Genomic DNA, 15,799 nt, shown 5'->3' on the forward strand with positions numbered 1-15,799 from the left:
AGTGGGCCTGGCTCTGAGAGCCCATATGGATGATGTTTCATTGAATGGTTCACACACTGACACTTGTTGATGGCTCAGCATTGAAATCTGGAGCAATTTGTGGGAGGATTGCACTTCTGTCATGTTGAATGTGTCTCTTCCGTTGTCATTGGTCCCATTGTTGCAGGATTTTGTTCCAACTGCAGTGATGTCTGAAATTTGATATTTTACCAGATTACACACTTGAAATGGTCGTATGGGAAAGTCCCCACTTCATCGCTACCTCAGTGATGCTGTGTCCTATCGCTCATGTGCCAACTATAATGCCATGTCAAACTCACTTAAATCCTGGTTCCTTCCATTGTTGCAGCAGTAACTGATCTAACAACTGTGCCAGACACTTGTTGTCTTGCATAGGCATTGCTGACCACACCGTCATATTCTGCCTGTTTACATGTCTCTGTACTTGAATATGCATGCCTATACCAGTTCCTTTGGTGCTTCAATGTATATCCATGTCTAAGTTAAAACATAGTAGTGTTTTGAAGACACATAGTGAATCTGCCAGATGTAGTAGCACTAGGCCCATACAACATCCCTTTGAAGATGCAAGTCAAATACCTGGGACTAGAGATGGTTCATTCGTGAACTAAAGGGTCCAAATGAATGGTTCATCAAGATGAACAGAACAAGTAAGGAATGAATTCTAAGGAACAGTCTTTCATAGTTCACTTCAGTCACGGCTTTCTACTTGTAATTCCCGGGAACGGGAAACAGTCGGTCTCGTTCCCACTGCGGCATGTTAGTGGTCCCATTTCTGTCTGTCTCGGTCTCAGTCGTGGCTTTCTACTTATAGTTCCTGGGATCGGTCTTGTTCCCAGAATAGCCTTGGTCCCGTTCCCTCCTGCCTCAGTGTCGGTCTCGCTTGGGCAGACTCGTCATTATTCGCGTGGACAATCATCGCAGTTCCACTGCTGACTGCTCATAATTAGTTCAGTACATTTCATTCACTGCGCATGCCCATTCTAGGTCTGTTTCAAACCGTTTTTGAACTCTGAACTTCTGGTTCTTTTCGTATTCTATTCAGCATCCATGACCGGTAATTAAAATGTGTTTTATAATTACATAAATTACATAAAAATTACATGGTATGTAATACATACATCTTTTCAGGTAACAAAACAGCTTATCAACTTACTTCACTATTTTGATAAACAGTAGAAGAAATACCTGTAAAAAGACAAGGTTTTTTGTTGTTACACATGCAAAGGAAGTCAGCCCGGCACACACGAGTGGCCATTTTCTGTGTTTTTTTGATCCAAGGTAAAAGAGCATGTTCATTGTTATGGAAGGCAGACCGACTTACATCCGAATGAGGCCTGCCCTCCATAATTGAGAGTCTGGTGTCACATTTTGTAAAGAGAGTATGATAACTTCTACAACATTATTTCAGTGGTACAGGATGGCACACGAAAAATCCGCCCCAAGTACTAGACTGCTCATTGTCACCCAGCAATCATCATCTGTTGTTTTGAAGTTATTGTTTGAATTAGCTTATTCCTTATTTCTTCAATGCCTAATTATTACATGTTTATCTATTCTGCTTGTAGTGGTCAACAGATCATGTATAATTGGTGAGCAGTCTGTATTCAGAGCTGGTTTTTCATGCACCGCCTTACATTATTTCACTGCGATCAGCCACGTAATGCTACAGTTGCCTAAACAAGAAGTTTTACAAAATCACAAAAATTACGAGTGTGTGAGAATTCTGTTATGAATAAAACTCTGTACTCGAGGGGGGAGGCAAGTGCCCCCTCGTGGCGCCTTCCATCTACCAAACACAAATGAATGGTGAATGAGTAAAAATGAATGGTTCCCAAAAAATAGAGTGATCACCAGTGAACTAATTCCCAAGGATGAATGACTTTGCCCATCCCTACCTTGGTGAAGAAGTATGAGATGGCTGTCAGCATAAACAGATCTATGAGAGGATGCGAGTGAGACTTGAATATCAGTACAGTACTAACACTTTACTGTACATGGTATATTCAGTTATTGATAATTGGAATGCTTGTTGTGAGCCTGCAACTGATGGTCTACAGAACTAATGAATGCAAATATAAAGCACTGAGAACTTTTTCATGAGAAATGTGCTCCACCCCTTTCAATGCATTCCTGGTTGAAGCACAAGAACCTCCAATCTATCTATGCCAGCAGTATCTCTGTGCCAATTTCTTTCTTAAAAGGAATCAGTAAGAATCCAGCAAAGTGAAACCTTTCACCTCAGATGTAACCATACAATACTTTACGATATGTTTCTGGATTACTAGAACGTCCTCCTCTTGTTCAAGGATATGTAGATTCTTGGGAGATTTCATGGAAGATCACTTAGCCAGAGAAGCTGCTGTGACATGGCATACCAACTGGATTGCAATCCATAGTATGGGTTACCGATATGCCCTCCACAGATGCATGACAGACCAGTAACAGGAATGGAAGAAAGCAACAACACACAGAGGTAAGATGTACACATCATCTCTCCCATTGGTCATTTATTCCATGAAATCTGATACAAATTCAATGCCTAGGCCCTTCGCCTCTCTAATAGCTAGTCTCAGGTTTAACCATGGATGTTTCTGTAAAACTGTTCACAGGATGGGCATCATAGAGCCACCCTCCTGCTTTTGTGGAGTATAAGAGGACACAGGTAATCTTTTCTTTGGGTGCCCCAGACTATGTGGAAATACGACAATCATTTTACAAGAACTTGTGAAGCTTGGCCACCCATTGCCAACCGGTGTGATGCCTTTGTTAGCTACATAGAATCATAGACTTTCCCATGCAGTGCACAAATTCACTGTTACCACACATCTCTGCATCTGCAACAAACAGTCACTGACAATGATCTTCACAAAAGTGCTTTATTTGATTTTACGGTGATTGTACAGTACTAGTCTGTCTGTAACTAAGAGGATGTGCTGAAAAGTAATGATTCAGAATTATTTATGTGAAAGTGTAGAAGCTTTTAAAATAAACCAACATTATTAACATTCCACACCTTTGTTCTTCATGTCTACATATTTGCAGCCCTGTGCTGCTAGAGGACTCTGAATTGTAGTGTATAACATGGCAATGTGTAACATAACTATGTCAGTGTGTGAGGTACAAAGTGCTGTAATCAAGGTTTGAATTGGAAGATATTGTCAACATATGGAGCACCCTCTCCATCAGCATGATAATGCTAGACAACAAACAATTGCAATGATATTTGCAACAAATTGACAGCTTGGGTTCACTGTTGTGTGTCATTCTCCATACAGTAATGACTTGGCCCCATCCGATGTTCGTCTATTTTCAGAAATTAAAGAACACTTTCAACAATTTCATTTTGACAGTGATGAAGGAGTGCAAGCAGAGGTGAGGCTGTGGCTCTTGCAATGAAGTCAGACATTCTACTTGATGGTATCAACAAATTGGCCTTTTGTTTGGAGGAATCTGTTTGTCACTGGGATGACTATGCTGAGAAATAAATATGTAGACTTGAAAAATAAAGATGTAGAATGGTAATAACATTTGTTTTATTGAAAAAGCTTTGAGAATTTTCACATAAAAAAATTTCAATGACATTACTTTCCAGCATGCCTTAGTATGTAAGTGCATCCATGCAAACAAATAAATATTTGAACACTAATTTTCTATCAGTAACTGTATATTTTATGTAAGTATGAGCTTGCTGTATGCTGAAGGCCAATAAATTAAATAAAGAAGTGTGCTGAATGGAATGCAATGAAACACTTGTGCCTGTTCTGTCACCAGATTTGCAACAGATTGCCACCTATTCGGCTTTATAGCATGTGGAAGCCTCCATCTTCCATGTTCTATCATTAGGTGTTGATGTCCAACACTGTGTTGTCTGGTCATGGTTTCACCATCGTTCAATCACTCTCAATAAATACTCTCAACATCAACATGTGAACAGCGAAAGAGCTCTGCCATTTCTGAGATGCTCGGTCCCAGGTGCCAGGCCATAACAACTTGCCCTTGGTCAGAGTCACTTATGTCACTGGGTTTCCTCATTTTCAGCTTGTATTGCTGCTTGAATGATTCCCCATTTGTCTCTGCTCTGCTTAACTGAACAACGTCCCAACAACACCATCAGATGGCATTGTCTTGCAGTGTCCCCATTTGTCTCTGCTCTGCTTAACTGAACAACATCCCAACAACACCATCAGATGGCATTGTCTTGCAGTGGGCAGTGGTCATAATGTTTTGGCTCATCAGTGTGTGAGGGTCTTTGTAGTGAGAGTGCACTGTGTTTGGTCCATCATATGATGGGTCTCATAGCATTTGTTGCATGTCCTTCAATACTTGGATGTTAGAAGCCTTCAGTAGGAGAACTGCACAATTGGTGCTTCAGTCACTAAATAAGAAGCCACCATCTGATAAAGCAATGACTTTATTTAATGCATTTTGGGTAGAATACATCCTCAGATTGTAATGAATATCTTGGTGACCAGAAATATAAAGACAATAAATAACATACAAAGCTGTCATGGCAAACAACTGCATGATCTTCCATGGCAGCTTTGTTTCTTACACACTGTCTTTATTTATCTGATCACCAAGATGTTCATGACAATCTGAGAATTGATTCTACCCAAAACACATCAGATAAAGTCATTAGTTTATCAGCTGGTGGCTTTTTATTTAGTGACCATTACAGCAACTGTGCAGTGCTCTGTTGATTTGCAATATGGTAGCATTTTTCCTGCATGAGTTTATGTTGCAATTACGAGTTCTCGATGTATTGATTATGGGGACTTGACTTAACACACTTCCATTTTGAATTAGTAGTGCCATCTTGTAAGATTCATTTTCCTTATCTGCTGATGACACTATGCACAACACATACATCAGGCGCCTTGCAGCGAGCTCAGTCCCAGCAGTCCAGACAACATAGGACTTTGCAATCCCCATAACTCAGTGGCCAGGCCAGCAGAGGGCATCAACCATGCTCTGTCGGGCCACCAGAAAGCATACATGGTGACAATAGAGGTCGCTGAAAAACTTCATCTCTTCATGTATCTCCTGTGTCATGTGCAGAAACTAGGCCCACAAGTGTCCATCCGTGAGGCAGCTATTTAGGCCAGTGTATGAGCTCATGACAGCAGCTCCATTGCAGCCAGCAACCAGAAGACCTTCACCTATGCTAGGCCAAGGACTCAGCTGCTGCCATGAACAGCATTCTACCTCCATGGCCCTGGGACTTTAAGTGTTCAGCAAAGTGTCATTTGGGAAATGCGTCATTTGTTCTGTTGTTCTACTGACTGACAAGGCAGTATCACAATTTTCTGTCCGTTTCAGACTTATAAATTTCTGTTACTGTTGGACTGTTGATACTTCAGCAAGTGAAGTACATATATAAGATTTCATCAAGTGTTTGTTCTTCCTATAAACTGAAGTTGGTTGCAGACTTGTGTACTAAAACAGAGCTGAGGAAAGCTTTTTTCTGTTCAAGTTTGTTCTGAATATTGCTTAGTTTTGGTTTCTTAAAGTGATTGACTGTCTCAAGCAATGTGTAATTTAATTATTTATTTTGTGAGCTTGGTGCTTTAAATTAATTTCTTTGTTGAAGAACTTTCATTTATTTTGTTTTTGAAGTCTTTTGTGCTAATCAGACTCACAGAAACTTCAGAGGCCTCGGAACAGTGTTTATCAATAAATTTGCGTGATTGTGATTACTTGCCTTATATTGTGGATGTATCCCTAGAATGGGACACATCACTGTGTTTAGCTTGTTTGATGTCTTTATTTTTAACTATTCCTCAAACCATTTTTCTGTTGTTATTTAATGATCTCACATTTCACTGTAAAAGAACATTAGTCATGAATCTTCAAGTTTTCGCGGCGCAAAGACTGCTCCATTAAGTTTCGGGAATGCAGCCGCATGAATTCTTCTTCTTCTTCTAATATTTCGGCTGTATACCTTTCAGCCATCTTCAGAGAGAGCCGTACGACTGACGCTCCAGCGCTCGCTCCATCCTTTTAAACTCGCAGACCGCGCCACTGCGCATGCGGCCACAGATAAACAAGGCGCCAGTGATGTTGATCGGCGGCAAAGATGTACAATATGCATGAGTTACGTCTGTGGCTGCGCAATCGATCCATGCTGAGAGGTCGATGTATTACTAGGAGCTGAACTGTAGCAACGTCTTTGTAAGTTCAATATTGAAAGTGCCGGATTCCATGATTTATCTAATGTGAAACCGCTGTCTCTATTAATTAGATTGTTCGTTAAGCGTATTTCAATGGCCTCTTTTACTACGGAGTCCCAGAAAGATGAAACAGAAGTCAGAATTTCGACATTTTCATATACCATAGAGTGACCAGAATCAATACAATGCTCTGCCACAGCCGATTTACTGGGTTGTAAGAGCCGAGTGTACCTGCGATGTTCTGTACACCTCTCTTGGACTGTACGATTCGTTTGTCCGATATATGAGAGGCCACATTCACATGGTATCTTGTAAACTCCAGGCTTGCGGAGTAGTAAGTCATCTTTAACGGAACCCAGGAGTGCAGCCGTCTTCACCGGTGGACGAAAAATCACTTTTACTTTATGTTTAGTGAGGATCCGTCCTATTTTGGATGAAAGGCTTCCCACATACGGCAGGAAAGCCATGGATTTAAATGTTTCCTCGTCATCTTCTGCATTCCTTACGGACACCTTAGGTATTATTTGTAGTGCCTTACGTATCTGTTGTGGAGAATACCCGTTGTCCTCAAAAACTCTCTTCAGATGTAAAAGTTCGTCTTTTAAACTACTTTCATCAGATATGACGGCGTCGCTTTCGAATGCCTCCCCATTTCCACCGGAAGTCATACGAAGACTGAAACCAAGTGGTGCAGTGCCTCTAAGGCTTTATGGACTCCCTAAGATCCATAAGAAAGACGTTCCTCTACGTCCTATCGTGAGCAATATTGGTTCTCCCAACTATGATTGTGCCAAGCACCTGGCGTCACTATTGAGGCCGCTTGTGGGAAAATGTGATCATCATATAAGGAACTCTGCAGATTTCATTGGCAAATTAAAATCTTTGAAACTGAACACCTCCGATCTGTTAGTTAGCTCTGATGTAGTGTCACTATTTACTAAGGTACCTCTCTCTGAATCTTTAGATCTCATTGGAAAAAGTTTTGATAAGGAGATTTTAGCTTTGTTTCACCATGTGATGACCTCCACATACTTTTTATTTAATAACGACTTTTTCGAACAGACTGACGGTGTCGCCATGGGTAGTCCTTTGTCACCTTGGTGGCCAATTTATTTATGGAGGACTTCGAGGAGAAGACCCCGGAGTCTGCTAGTTTGAAGCCTACAGTTTTTTGGAGGTACGTTGATGATACCTTTGTAGTGTGGCCCCATGGCGAGGACAAATTGCAGGACTTAAACCATCTGAATTCCATCCATGGACAAATTCAGTTTACAATGGAAGTGGAAAAGGAGGGATGTCTTCCATTTTTGGATGTCTTGGTTCGGCGTAAAAAAGATGGCACTTTGGGTCATGCAGTATATCGGAAACCGACCCATACGGACTTATATTTACATACAAATAGTTGTCACCATCCTTCGCAGACGAGTAGTGTTCTAAGCACTTTGGTACACCGAGGACACGTCATATCTGATTAAAGTAGTTTAAAAGACGAACTTTTACATCTGAAGAGAGTTTTTGAGGACAACGGGTATTCTCCACAACAGATACGTAAGGCACTACAAATAAAACCTAAGGTGTCCGTAAGGAATGCAGAAGATGACGAGGAAACATTTAAATCCATGGCTTTCCTGCCGTATGTGGGAAGCCTTTCATCCAAAATAGGACGGATCCTCACTAAACATAAAGTAAAAGTGATTTTTCGTCCACCGGCGAAGACGGCTGCACTCCTGGGTTCCGTTAAAGATGACTTACTACTCCGCAAGCCTGGAGTTTACAAGATACCATGTGAATGTGGCCTCTCATATATCGGACAAACGAATCGTACAGTCCAAGAGAGGTGTACAGAACATCGCAGGTACACTCGGCTCTTACAACCCAGTAAATCGGCTGTGGCAGAGCATTGTATTGATTCTGGTCACTCTATGGTATATGAAAATGTCGAAATTCTGACTTCTGTTTCATCTTTCTGGGACTCCGTAGTAAAAGAGGCCATTGAAATACGCTTAACGAACAATCTAATTAATAGAGACAGCGGTTTCACATTAGATAAATCATGGAATCCGGCACTTTCAATATTGAACTTACAAAGACGTTGCTACAGTTCAGCTCCTAGTAATACATCGACCTCTCAGCATGGATCGATTGCGCAGCCACAGATGTAACTCATGCATATTGTACATCTTTGCCGCCGATCAACATCACTGGCGCCTTGTTTATCTGTGGCCGCATGCGCAGTGGCGCGGTCTGCGAGTTTAAAAGGATGGAGCGAGCGCTGGAGTGTCAGTCGTACGGCTCTCTCTGAAGATGGCTGAAAGGTATACAGCCGAAATATTAGAAGAAGAAGCAGAATTCATGCGGCTGCATTCCCGAAACTTAATGGAGCAACATTAGTCATGTTTTATTGATGAGGAGAGGTTAGTTGGTAGGGATGTCATGACTGCCTTCTCTAATATACATCTACATATACATCAATGCTCTGCAATCCAGATGGTGATGTGTGGTGGAGGGTACTTCTGGTGCCAATAACTGATCTCCTCCTTTCCATGTAAAGAATGATTGTCTGTAAGCCTCTGTATTAGCTCTAATTTCTCAAATTTTCTAGTTGTAGTCATTCATGAGACATATTTGGGAGGAAGTAATATGTTGCCCACCTCATCCCAGAAAGTACTCTCTTGAATTTTCAGTGGTAAAAGTCTCTGTAATGTGCAATGCCTGTTTGCCAATGGAGTTTATTGAGCATCTTTGTAATACTCTCACACCAACTAAATGATCCCATGATGAAATACCCTGCTCGTCATTGGATCTTCTCTAACTTTTCTATCAGTCGTACCTAAGGGTCCCAGAGTAATAAACAGAACTCAAGAATCAGTCAAACAAGGGCTTTTTAAGCCACTTCTTTAGTGGATAAGTTATATTCCTGTAAGACTCTGCCTGTGAATCTGAGTCTGACATACGCTTTTCCTACTATTTCTTGTGTATAGACATTCCGCTTAAGGTTGATCTGGACAGATAAATTCAGTGATGATATAAGGAAGAAATTTTGTTGTAAAAGTAAGTTTATCCTGGTGTTCTTGTGGTGAGATGAAAACTTACCACCCGAATTTTTATGTATCTCTGAACAATAAAATGCTTTGCTGAGACAGGAGATAACTTGATTAAATACATTTGTCTTTCTGAAGATTTGGTTGAAATTCGGAGGAATCTACATCTGAGTAAATCATGCATATTGGGAAATAGAGACATGTTCATGTAATGTAAGCTATTTGTAATATATTTTGTTTGTTTCAAAAAGAGACAGACCATATTTTATGTTCTATTGGTCTCTTGTGTGGCTTTCACATATTTTCCTTGCTTTACACCTATTTTCACTATTTTTTGGATCAGGTTCTCCACTCTGCACAAAAGAGGAAATGACTCAAGAGGAAAGCAGTGTAAGAGCTATGCGGCAGGCAGTGTATAATGGAGATGTTGATGTGAGTACTCAGTTTTTCTTGGCGTTCATGGGGTAGGCAAATATAAGTTAAGTTTTTTGCAAGTTGTGCTTCACATTCATGAATTCCATTTTGAGAATGAACAAAAGCTGCAATTTATCTTTATTCCTTTGAATAGGTTTGGCCAATGGCCATCATTTAACTGATGTGTTGTACTAGTATATAAATGTAATAAGCTAAAAATAATGAAATGAAATGCATCAAAAACATAAAATTTTACAAAGGATCTTTGAAATTAAATTTGATGTGTACCTGTACAAAGACCAATATTAAAGTTTGCCAGATAATGGTCGCTGATGAAAACTATCTGCAGAACTAATTAATTATATAAAATATCAATGTCTAATGGTTCGCAAAATGTCATTAATGAATTATTAGGTGTTAATATGGTTTAAACTATTGAACCTTACCTGCTCGACAGTATGAACTGAATAATCTGAAAACTGTTTTCTTTGTTCTTATTTGTCTTACTCACATAACAGGTTGCAATGGAACAGACCTGTTTTTCAAAATTGCTGGTACCAGATTCGATCACAACTAAGCTGAAAATCTAATTGTATGTGCGCTGTGTAACAAAGCAGGTGGATCCTTTTCAGATGTGTTTTTCGTGCCCCCAAAACTTTTTTTCTTTTTTCTTTTTTTTTTTTTTTTGTCAAATTCTTGGAGATCTCCAATAATGTTATTTTTAAAGACATGCACAGAACTTAAAATCCCAAATATTGACCCAGGGCTTATCCAACTTAACTTTATAATCTGTTACATTCCTTTGGCTTGTCCAACGACAATGCTAATTATGAAATATTAGAAATCTCAAACTTCATTATAATAATAATTTCTTAGACTTTCCTTGCATTTTTACGACATCACGTTGAATGAGGTGTACTGCCGGTGGTCTGCGTTTTTCTAACACAATATTCTGTCATCATACCTCGGCGTCTTCATCAGGTGCTTCCTGTGACTGAACGACAGGCTGACTGTGTCCCATATTTATGTCTGGACTGTGTCTGGTGTTCCCTACGCAGTCCGCTCCTACTGCAACCGTGTCGGTTGGTCGCCAGATGTTCCGTCTTCCGTCCATGCCCACTTCCACTGTTTTCCTCAGTGGTGGCCATTTCATGGCATTCCCTACTAGGTCGGCGCCTGCCAGGCGCATTCCTCGCACTGTTGACAGGCTGCGTTTGCTGTTGGTGACCATTCCGACTTTCTCCAGTGCCTCTGTCATTCTCCTAGTCTTGTGTTTTCTTCCATTGTTCTTGTAATAGATCCAAAGCTGGATTCCGCGCCATGCTGAGTTGGTATCCAGCTTCCTGGTTTATCAAGTTCTCTGTCATCTTGATTTTGATCGATTCAGTGATGATGATATCCCAAAATTTGGAGGTCTGAGATAAGATCCTGGTTTTATCATATATAATGGTGTGTTCAAGTCCCAAGCAATGTTCTACTGTTGCCGATTTAGTGGCTTGTCGTAGCCTGGTACGCCTTTGGTGCTCTTTACATCTTATGTCCATGGTCCTGGTGGTTTGGCCAATCTAAGACATACCGCATTCACATGGTATATGGTTGATACCAGGTTTTCTCAATCCCAGATCATCCTTAACCGTTCCAAGAAGCACCCTGATCTTGTTTAGTGGGCAGAACACACTCTTGATATTGTGCTTTTTCAGTATTCTGCTGATCTTAGCAGGTATAGGTCCTGCATATGGTAGAAAGGCTACCCTCTTGGTCTCTTCTTCTTGTTCTTCTCCCTCAGTAACAGGTCGTCTTTAGGAATGTAGTGCCTTTCGAAAGTCCCCTGTTGAGTATCTGTTGTCTGCGAACACTTTCTGTGGGTGTTGTAACTCTGCTGCCAAGCTGTCTGAGTTGGACAGTGTTTTGGCTCAGTGAACAAGTGTTCTCAGAACTCCATTCTTCTGTGCCAGATGATGGCAGCTGTCAGCTTGTAGATATAAGTTGGTGTGTGTAGGTTTTCTATACACACTATGGCCTGATGTGCTGTTTGTTTTCCTTTTCACCAGGACATCCAGGAAAGGAAGTTGACCATTATTTTCTAGTTACATTGTGAACTTAATGCTGGGGTGTCTCGTGTTCAGATGGTCAAGAAACTTGAGCAGTTTTTCCCAACCATGTAGCCAGATGACAAACGTGTCATCAATGTACCAGAGAAACAGGTTGGCTTGTACGCAGTGGTCATAAGTGCCTCATCCTTGAACCTCTCCATAAACAGATTTGCCACTACCAGAGATAAGGGACTACCTATCACCACTCCTTCAGTCTGTTCATAAAATACCTTCAAGTTGGCAGCTGCCATCATCCAGTACAGAAGAATGGGGTGCTGAGGACACTTGTTCACCAACCCAAAACACTGTCCGACTGAGACAGCGTGGCAGTACAGCAAGTGTTCGCAGACAATGGATAGTCAACAGAGGACATCCACAAGGCACTACATCCATCCAGATGACCTGATACTGAGGGAAAAGAACAAGAAGAAGAGACCAGAAGGGTAGCCTTTCTACCACATGCACCTATATCTGCTAAGATCAGCAAAATACTGAAAAAGCACATCAAGAGTGTGTTCTGCCCACCAAAAAGATCAGGGCGCTTCTTGGAATGGTTAAGGATGATCTGGAATTGAGGAAACTTGGTATCTACCATATACCATGTGAATGCAGTATGTCTTAGATTGGCCAAACCACCCGGACCATGGACATAAGATGTAAAGAGCACCAAAGGCAAATCAGGCTACGACAAGCCACTAAATCGGCAATAGTAGAACATTGCTTGGAACTTGAGCACACCATTATATATGATAAAACCAGGATCTTATCTCAGACCCCCAAATTTTGGGATAGCATCATCACTGAATCGATTGGAATCAAGATGACAGAGAACTTGATAAACCGGGAAGATGGATACCAACTCAGCACGGCATGGAACCCGGCTATGGACCTATTACAAAAACAATGGAAGAAAACACAAGACTAGGAGAATGACAGGGCACTGGAGAAAGTCAGAACAGTCACCAACAACAAACACAGCCTGTCGACAGTGCGAGGAATGCGCCTGACAGGCACCGACCTAGTAGGGAATGCCATGAAACTGCCGCCACTGGGGGAACAGTGGAAGCGGGCATGGTCAGAAGATGGAACACCTGATGACCAACTGACATAGTCGTGCTACAGAAAGTCAGAACAGTCACCAACAGCAAACACAGCCTGTTGACAGTGCTAGGAATGTGCCTGGCAGGCACGGACCTAGTAGGGTACACCATGAGATGGCTGCCACCGGGGAAAACAGCGGAAGTGGGCACAGACGGAAGACGGAACATCCAGTGACCAACCGACAAGGTTGCAGCAGGAGTGGACAGCGTAGGGAATGCCAGACACCGTCCAGACATAAATATGGGACACAGTCAGCCTGTCATTCAGTCACAAGTAGCACCTGATGAAGACGCCGAGGTACAACGTTGAAATATTCTGTTAGAAAAACGCAGACCACCTACTGTACACCTAATTCAATGAGAGGTTCGTTATCATTGTTCATAAGTAAACATATACCAACTGCCAACTTCCTGATAAAATCTTTAATTGTAATTTATGATAATTTAGTGAATAACAATAACAAACCTCAGTTTAATTATTGTAAATTTACTAGCTTAAATTTATTTTACACTTATTAGAAGAAAATTTGAGTCAATCTGTGGTGAGTTTGAAAGTCACAAGACCTATGTCAAAAAATATGGGATAGTGTACTGCAGACAATGTAATACAAATTATAGTTTATAAAATGTACTGCATTTTATCTAAATTTCATGGCTGGGAGTTTGATAGTTCAGTGAGTGCAATGATTAATTGGACAGAGAATGTGTAATTGTTGTCATGGACTGTGTCAAATTCCAGTAATGATCATCATATATTGTGACATTAGGATAAGATTGTGAACTGTGTTATTTCCTATTGACATTTACTGTGCATATTTTATTTGAACTGATATGATTATCTACTAAGAAGGACAGTGTAATGAGTGACTGGTACAATGGCTATATTAATGATTTACTTGCCATACCTTAATAATTGTACTTAATTACATTTGTATTAGGTAAGTGCACTTGAATCATATTGGTTGATATCAGTGCACTGTGTGGATAACCAGTTATCTGTACTGTAATTATGATTGTTGAGACTCACTGTGATCATAAACAGTAGTTCATTCGACATCTGAGTGCAAGTAAACTGTCTGAACTGCAAATCTAGTGTAGACTACATTATTGAAGTAGCATACATTCAGCACTATCTTCAAGCATTCGTTTTTATGCTTGGCGTGTTATACTTTGCAAATACTTGCACCAGTTTGCAGTATGCAAATGGGATGTCTGGTTAAGTCATCCCTTCTGATAAATTTCCCCCGACCTGGGGTTCTGGCTACTTTTCCAAACTCCACCACTTTTCCTTCACCTCTCCAGTCCTTATCCTTCATCCCTGTTCCTTCCCCTTCAACTCTTCTGCCACAAGAAGAAGCCATTGTCTCTCAATGCTTGCATATGCAAAAACCTTTTTTTAATATGTGTGTTCTACTGCCACTTGGTGAGTAGATTTTTTATGTATCCAGTTACATGATATCTATCTATCTATCTGAAGTTCTTGAGTTCCGTGGTGACTGGAGCACATATCCTCGCATGCAGAATACACATAATAGAAACTTGAGTTAAATAATGAGAGTATGACATAGGTGTTAGTCATTAGCTCTCAAAACCTGGACTGAGTATTTCATGACTGAGATCATCTTATAGAGACTGGTGTAAGAATAAACTAATGTTTTGAAAACTACGTAATGCTTTGAAATTTGGCTGCATTGGTTACTGCATGTATGTGAGCAGTAACAACTTTTTTTCATAAAAATGATTTACTACATGGCATTATTCCATATTACATTACTGATCAAAAATATGCAATATACAGGGTGAGTCACTCGACTTGTCTTCATTCACCTTGCAGAACTGAATATGGCGCGTCTTTCTGAAATCAAGACTGAGGCGATTTGCAGAAAACAATCAATAATACTTTTAAGAATATTGTTTAATATTTCTTCTGTTGCTGTTTGTAAGTTGGAATTGATTACAATGATTTCTTTCCACTTAGAAAAATTTCCTCGGTTTACATTTGTTGAAATATTAAATACAGACTTCTGTATAATTTTTGTTAGATATGACATTAAATGCTGGTGGGCCATACTGCTGATTCCATAAAACCTCCATTTATGTATGAGGACATTTTGATTCACACAGTCAATAGCCTTAGACAGGTCACAGAAAATACCACCCAGTGCTATTTTGTTATTTAATGCTCATAAAATTTGGCGAGTGAATGTATAAATGGCATTCTCAGATGATCAACTCTTCTGAGTGCCAAAAGGTTGGCCTGCATCAACTTCTCAAAGGTTTTGGAAAGTGATGTCAGTAGGGAAATGGGTCAGCTCTTATTGAAATCTCTTCAATCACCTTTCTTGATGGGTTTAACAATGGCATATTTCAAATATTTCTGGAAAAATGATCAGAGTTAGTGATGCATTACATATTTCAGGAAAGAGAGGAGTTATTATGTGGAAACAAGTCTTTACTACTCTGTTGGAAACACCATAATATCAGGAAGAGCTCTTATTTTTGACAGAATATACAATTTTCTTAATTTCATAAGGGGAAGTGGGTAAATTTAATCAAATTTTATGGGAGTTGCTTTTTCTAACATGCTGCTTTGATTACTATCTTGAATTGCTTGGCCCTATATTTTGTAGTACAGTTAAGAAATGATTATTAAACATACCTGTTAGCTGTGACTGATCATTTATAGCTCTCCCATGTAAATCAATCATGATTTTGTCATGTTCTTGGCAAATTATTGATTTCTGACATAATGTGCATGTTCCTTGATGTTTTAATATCTTTCCTTGGTAATTTTGTGCAGTTTTTGTAATGAGCAACTAGTGCAAAAGTCTTTACTTGCTCTTGCCAACAAATACACTTTCCTTTTGTTTCACAAGATACTATAATCCCTCTACTGACCCATGACTTTTTACATGACTGTGTAAAGTCATTTCTGATGAACAGATGAGGAAAGCTAT

General features: G+C 40.2%; 1 protein-coding gene across 1 annotated transcript in view; it reads left to right on the forward strand.

Moving 5' to 3' along the window:
• Positions 1-15,799, forward strand: part of LOC126175117 (serine/threonine-protein phosphatase 6 regulatory ankyrin repeat subunit C-like) — a 357,458-nt gene that overhangs the window by 78,735 nt on the left and 262,924 nt on the right. The window contains exon 2 of the mRNA XM_049921671.1: positions 9,579-9,667. Coding sequence (XP_049777628.1) covers positions 9,605-9,667 — 63 coding nt within the window. The 5' untranslated portion in view covers positions 9,579-9,604. The remainder of the gene's footprint in view (positions 1-9,578; positions 9,668-15,799) is intronic.

This window comes from Schistocerca cancellata, chromosome 3, assembly GCF_023864275.1.
Source record: "Schistocerca cancellata isolate TAMUIC-IGC-003103 chromosome 3, iqSchCanc2.1, whole genome shotgun sequence".
NCBI classification, from domain to species: Eukaryota; Metazoa; Arthropoda; class Insecta; order Orthoptera; family Acrididae; genus Schistocerca; species Schistocerca cancellata.